The 6,862-nt window shown below is 40.7% G+C and overlaps 1 protein-coding gene across 2 annotated transcripts in view; it reads right to left on the bottom strand.

Moving 5' to 3' along the window:
- Positions 1-6,862, bottom strand: part of rin1b (Ras and Rab interactor 1b) — a 27,789-nt gene that overhangs the window by 1,738 nt on the left and 19,189 nt on the right. For both annotated transcript variants that reach the window (XM_032544620.1, XM_032544619.1), the window contains exons 9-11: positions 3,786-4,094; positions 3,044-3,175; positions 1,987-2,156 (exon numbers count right to left, since the gene is read on the bottom strand). In XM_032544620.1, the coding sequence (XP_032400511.1) occupies positions 1,987-2,156; positions 3,044-3,175; positions 3,786-4,094 (611 nt within the window). The remainder of the gene's footprint in view (positions 1-1,986; positions 2,157-3,043; positions 3,176-3,785; positions 4,095-6,862) is intronic.

Raw genomic sequence — 6,862 nt, 5'->3', positions numbered from 1 at the left:
TGCACACATAACTACCCCCCCCCCCTCAAACACAATCACACACACACACACACACACGCACTCACTCACACACACTCACTCAGACAGATGCACAAGTGGCAAAATATGCTCTAAAAAATAAAAATAAATGCACACACACCAGAAATTACAATCAACAGGTCTGCCATTATTAAAACTTACAGAGTCACTGAGCTCCTCGCTGTCCGTGTGCATATTGTGTTTGCCTGCTTCGATGGGTAGATGCAGCTCAATAAATTTCATGTTATCTGACCGCCCACTTCTTCATAGCACTTGGCTCACTGATCCCCGCCTGTGTCAGTGGAAAATCTGGCTGCCGGGTGAGTTAGATCGGCTATTTGAAGCCAGGAGAGGCACCACGTGACGAGACAGAAACGTTGTGGATGACAATGTCTTTTTTACATGGCATCTGGTGGACAGTTTTACCAATCTGGGGCCGGGAAAGTGATAAACGGAAAGTGTAGGTAAAGGTCGGTGTTTGTGTGTGTGTGCGCAGATTAGTGCACGCCACATCGTAAGCCGGTGGCCCCAGATCAGTGGATTACCTCTAGAATTGATAAAAAACTAATCCCATAAAATGATTTTGAAATGTGTTTGCACGCAAAGAAGTGAAATCGAGGTGTGTTGTCTGGTTTTTGATGGATGACCTATTGTCCATCTGAAAATCTTCACCTTTTGCTTGACCACTTGAAAAATGAAAGTGCTGCCCTAGACTCCCCAAGAAGCACCAGCAGTAATACAGGAGATCCCATTTGAATCAAAAATCGGTCGCTGTGGCTCATTCTTGCTCATTCTGCCCCACCTGTTATTATTTTAGAGATGTTGGATAATCTGATGTTGCTCGGCGTGCATCGCCATCAGTATGATTAATGTAAAATCTGACCTCTTTGGGTGGATTATCACCTTGTTTTTGTTGCTTTTGTGCCATTCGAAAGATGAACAGGTTCATGTTTGAATTGTGAAATGTGGAATGAATCAATGATTCTTAGTGTCTGTTTGACTTCTTCTAACATTAGAAGCTGGAGTTTAGACCCAAGGTATAATGACAGGTCATTTCAGGGGGGCTGTCAGTTACAGACAAGAACTCTAATGCTAGGAACACATGATAAGACTTTTTAAAAATGAAGCAGTGTATATACACAAATTACACATTTATAGACCATATTTCACATATTACAGTTTTAACTAGATGCTAACTAGCTAAAACTTTAGGTTCAGATTAGATTTTTTCCACAATTCAAATGCAAAAATCCCATTTCTTACAATTGTGACCTTAAGTGGACCATTTTAAGTCAGTCTGACTTAATAGCAGTCTGATAATTACCAGTCATCTTTCATAATAATTGTTAAAGACTTGTAAGAGGCTGACAATCAGCTGCACATACTATTTTTCCTATCTGCACACAACAACTCTGTCTGCGATAGTTTATGACCTGTGCAGCATCTGCAATAAGCGAGAGTAAGGAGCCCCTGCTGTCAATCACGTTAGATTACTGGTTGTTGTATTTTACAGCCTTCGATCCACAGTCAGCCACCTGAAACCCATTTAGGGTTCCAGCCTATATTTCAGAAAGCTCTGTATCACTCTATCCTTCCTGCATCACTTAGCATGGGACTATAAATTCTCCCATGAGCATTAACCGTTGTCCAGTACTTAAAGCATTGAAAAAATATTTAGTTTTGACACAAATAACAATTTCTTTTCACTAACAGCAAAAAATATATGTATTTTTATTTTTTTGCCATTATGTTGTTCACATAGTACTGTGGAGAGTATCCCAGAGAACTGTTTCACTGCATAATAAGCAGGAGCTCCTACACACCAATGCACATCAATCAGCACTTCACACAGGGCAGCTATGTGTGGCAGCTATATAGAAGATCACTGTGCAAACCCACACATACTGTAACACTACCAGTGTTTCTGTGGGGTGCTACTACAATCAAAACAGCTGGTACAGTACCTACCTGGCTCTGCTGGTTCTCCTTTTGTCTCTGGGCCTCACGGCTCCGTCTGCTGCTCCACTCCTTCAGAGCCTCCTGGGCCTCTGGCGTCAGGCAGCCGGTGAACGGCTGCTCCCTGTCCAGGCTCTGGATCAGACACAGACTGGCATACACACTGGTCAGGTAGTACCCACCTGGAACCACAAAGAGAACACAACTTAGCGTCTAGTGGCTTTAAATGAGAGCCAAATAGTTAGTCAAATTCAACCAGGACCTAGGGATTAATGAGCAGGTACTAGTTACTAGTACTAGAAGTAGTAATAGTAACTGTGGATAATATACTAATTAAAAATTGGCTTGTTTTCTTACTAGTAAGAATGTAAAAGATAAAGGAAAAAAAGAAAATGAGATTATTAAAAGGAAAAGATGATTTAGTTGGCAACTATTTAGATAATAAATCAAGTCATTTTTTATAGACAAAATACTAAAACTTCACTGGTAGTTGCTTCTCAGATACCTTGCTGGTTTTCTTAGTTTTCTATGATAGCAAATTAAATATGCTAGCTTCGTAGTTGGGCTTATATAAAACAATTAATCAATGCAGGGTTAGGGTTAGGGTTAGGGTTAAGGTTAGGCAGATTTAGTGAAAATAATCATTAGTCAGCTTTAGTTACAGTATTATAACTTCTGAGTAAGATATAAGAAGGTACATTTCCATAATTATAATGCATTTTGACCAAACAGCCGGCCATACAAGTCCTACACATTGGGTTTGTAGTCCTAACCAACTCAAAGTGCATTTGTGGCATAATTGAACGCCATTTTAAGGTCACTTTAAAAAGTAAACAACAAACAGTCACAGTGAGTCACTGGAGGCGAGGATGTTTTCTTTCACCAATGACTAAACTTCAAACAAAGAGTTTACGTCAGGTAACTCAAGTCGACAGCTGTTAATTTACCTGCTGTAGGGGTGTATATCCTATTTACTTGTTTTCTAAAGACAAACAATACAGTCTGTTATTGGTTTAACTAACTAAAGACATTTTTGGGCTACAGGTAGCATTTTGAGTTTGGGTTGTACCCTCTCCTCCGAGCCAGGAGGTCTCCAGCAGCTCCATCATGTACTCCACCTCTATCAGGATGTGAGGCTTGTTGCACTCCACAATCACGTAAGACAGTGACGGCAGGAAGTCTTCCCAGCTCACTTCCTGTGCTGGAAAGAAAATAACAGGAGGACAAAATATGGGTATGCTATTTTCTTTGATTTTGTTGATGCAGGTTGTTGAAAATATGAATTGAATATTATTTATATATTCTAGCAAAGTATGGAGAGAAATAATAAAAAAAAAAAGTTGTCTTTTTGGTCCAAATCATTTGGTTTTACTCAGCTTAAGTTTAGCCTAGCATAGTTACCCTTCTAACTAGACTTTGCAAATCATATTTAGTAAAAATTTCAAATAAGTTCCAATGCACCAATTCCAAAATTAAACCCAAAATTATAGTTGACTGAGATGATGACACATTTATTTCCATCAGGTCGTGATGACTCAGCTCACACAGATACAGTATGTCTGAAGTGTGGAGCTTTTTGAAAGTGACAAACAATTCAGCTTTGCAAATGTTGTTTATTGTTTATTCATTCCTTTAACAGGGAAGCTTTTAAGCAGAAAATACAGTATGTTTCATAAAAGTTACAGCAAATGGAGTATTTCCATCTCCCATATTGAAGTGATGTGTAGTTTTTGAATAAGGACTGCTACTAATACTTTTTAGCTACAATCTAACCTTACCATCCAACAAAACGACAAAGTGTTTGGGCTCACCATGTAAGGACCCCATGGCCTTGTGGACGCACTTGCACACTTGCAGCAGCAGCAGCACCTTGTCGATGGGCGAGTGCGTCCTCTGCATTAGGACCAGCTTCTGCTTAACCCTTTCCACCTCGCGGCTGTCGGGGACGCCCGTCCGCACGCCGAGCTGCTCCATGGCAGCGTCCCCCTTCAGACGGATCATGTTTTGGGTGAGGCGCTGGCTGGTGCCGTCTTGATTGTGCAACGCAATTAGAGCTTTTTCAAGGTGGGACTTCAGAGGCCTGAGCACACAGGAGAACATGGCCCGCTCCAGGGCCAGGTCTGAGGACAGAGGGAGGAGTTCATTGCCTGGGCTGAAACTAAACATTTTAGCACAACTGTGATTCTATTTTTCTGTAAACAAAGTTGCTTGTGAGATTTATTTATCTGGTCATTTGCAGATGCAGAAATGTGTCTGCATATCTAGAGGCACTGGCAAGAGGCCCAGAAAGGTATGCTGCTTTTGTTAGAGTGAATGAAGTGTCTGCGATGAAAATGAAGTCACTCTCCCACAAAATGTTTTAAAAAAATAACAAGGACAAGTTTTCTGATTTTCTTATTGATTGCATATGTGATTAAATTGTGTTTTAACATTTTATCCAATGGACAAAACAGAACATATACAAACACAGAAAAATAATCAATACCAGCATCTTGTGTTCATGTGATTTCTAAATTGTCATCTCTCTTCAAGACAGGGCATCAAGATTAGGTAATAAAGCAGGACCTTATCGTATCACTTGTTTTCAATCAAATGAACACAAACCAGTAAAGTCCTGCACACACAGAATTAATCCATGCCTCCTCTAGACATAGGTGGTGTTGGAAGCTCTGTGACATAGTGACTCCTCACAAAACTTGTTGGTGAACTAAGCGCTAACAAAGTAGCCAGCCTTGAACATGGCAAGGCAAGGCAAGGCAGCTTTATTTGTATAGCACATTTCAGCAACAGGGCAATTCAAAGTGCTTTACACAAAATCAGTTAAACAGATAAAACACAAAGAAAAACAGTTAAAAATATAAGCATTAAAACCGGTAAAACACATTAATAGACAGTTAAAAAAGACACATAAAACACAAGAATAAAAGTTACCGTGCAGCATAAGAAATTTAAAGAAATGAGCAGTCATTTAAAGAAAGGCAGCATCAAAAAGAAAGGTCTTCAGCCTTGATTTAAAAGAACTGAGAGTAGCAGGATCTACAGGTTTCGGGAGTTTATTCCAGATATGAGGAGCATAGAAACTGAAAGCTGCTTCACCTGTTTATTCTGACTCTGGGGACAGAAAGTAGACCTCCCAGATGACCTGAGAGGTCTGGGGGGTCATAGTGTAGTAGCAGATCAGAATGTATTTTGGACCTAAACCGTTAAGTGATTTATAAACTAGCAAGAGTACTTTGAATCAATTCTTTGAGACACAGGAAGCCAGTGTAAAGACTTCAGAACTGGAGTGATGTGATCCAGTTCTTGGTCATTAGTGAGGACTCGAGCAGCAGCGTTCTGAATCAGCTGTAGCTGTCTGATTGATTGAACATGCTAGCGCTAGTCAGTCACAACAGCTTTAAGTCTGGCTGTTTAACTGTTATTAGTTATTAGTATTATTATTAATTAGCTAGCTGTTTGCCAAGAAGTAGGTATGTATGTAGCTCCTTCATGTAAAATCACAATTGGTTTTACATTTCTGTTTGTGAACATATTAACGGAACACGCCACTGTTGTTGAAGAGTTGTTGTGAGTAAAAGTGAGCCAACAAAAAACAACAACAACAACCTAATTACTTCTTGTAGCCTGCATATTCACAACGAGTAAAGCACTGCAGATTAAGACTAGATGATTTCCTAGGCAGATATTGACTTTGGACTATACTGGGTGGAAGCACAGGCAAAGAACTGCTACATGGCGCGGAGATGTCACGCAGCAACTCAGTGTGAGTACAAGTCTAATATGGGTTGATCTATCCCGTAAAATAACCATGTGTCATGTTTACAGTAATCACTTTCTCTGTGGTCAGCTGTTTATTGGGTCCATTCTGCGTTTTTCCCAGTTGACTTTATCACACCGAAAAAAAAGTCGAGGACCGCAGGATATCTCACGTCCTTGGGCTATTGAGTGATCGCAACCTCCTCCTCTTGATCTATTTCCAAAGCACGCAGCTCCTCTTCTGAAAACTCTGGTTTGTAGAGGTATGCTTTCTTGAACTTGACTGTCTGAGAACTTGTCCTCTTCGTCTCTCACAAAATCCGCCATGTTCGTCGCCATTCACTGTCTACTGTAGGAAAAATAGTCAGCTATTCACGCCAGGTATGTTGACGGAAGTTGGGGGGATTTAAGGTGCCCATGTAGTAGTGCTTCGGCTGTGCTTCCACCCAATATAGTCCCAAATCAATACCTGCCTAGGAAACTGCCTTTGTACTTGATGTGAATACGCAGGCCACAAGAAGTAATTAGGTTGTAGTTTTTTTGTTGGCACACTTTTACTCACAACGTGCTAACCAGCAACATAGGGTTCCATTCAATATGCTAAGCTAACTAGTGGCAGAGCTGCAGGTGTTGCAACAGACAAAAACAATGCATGTACTGAGACAAAAAAATGCGTTGGCCCACCTATCTACAGCTAGAGGAGACCATAGTAAGCCCTATTTAAACACACGGCGGCGTGTTCCTTTAAACCAAGGAGATACAACCTGTTAATTTGTGATCTTGTGCTTGTATGCATTTTTTTTTTTTACTTTGGACGGAGCCAGGCCAGCGGTTTTCTCTTGTTTGTGGTCTTTTATGCTGAGAGAGAGTGGTGTTAACCATCCCACTCTCACAAAGAAAGGGAATTACCCTACTTCCCCAAATGTTAAACCACTGTTTAAAAACCTCTTTGCACACGGTCAGAAATGCAAAGTCATCAAGACTGGAGATACAGTTTTATTTTTGGCCTGACAACAGAGATATGTAATGCGCAAAGTCGTGGATATGTTACACTTGCATGCTCTTCAGGTTGAAACACACGCGCCACGCACGCACACACGCGCACACACACACACACACACACACACACACA

The sequence above is a fragment of the Etheostoma spectabile genome, chromosome 19 (assembly GCF_008692095.1).
Source record: "Etheostoma spectabile isolate EspeVRDwgs_2016 chromosome 19, UIUC_Espe_1.0, whole genome shotgun sequence".
Lineage (NCBI taxonomy): Eukaryota > Metazoa > Chordata > Actinopteri > Perciformes > Percidae > Etheostoma > Etheostoma spectabile.
Note: the sequence above shows the minus strand (reverse complement) of the source record. Positions and strands in the feature narration are given on the sequence as shown.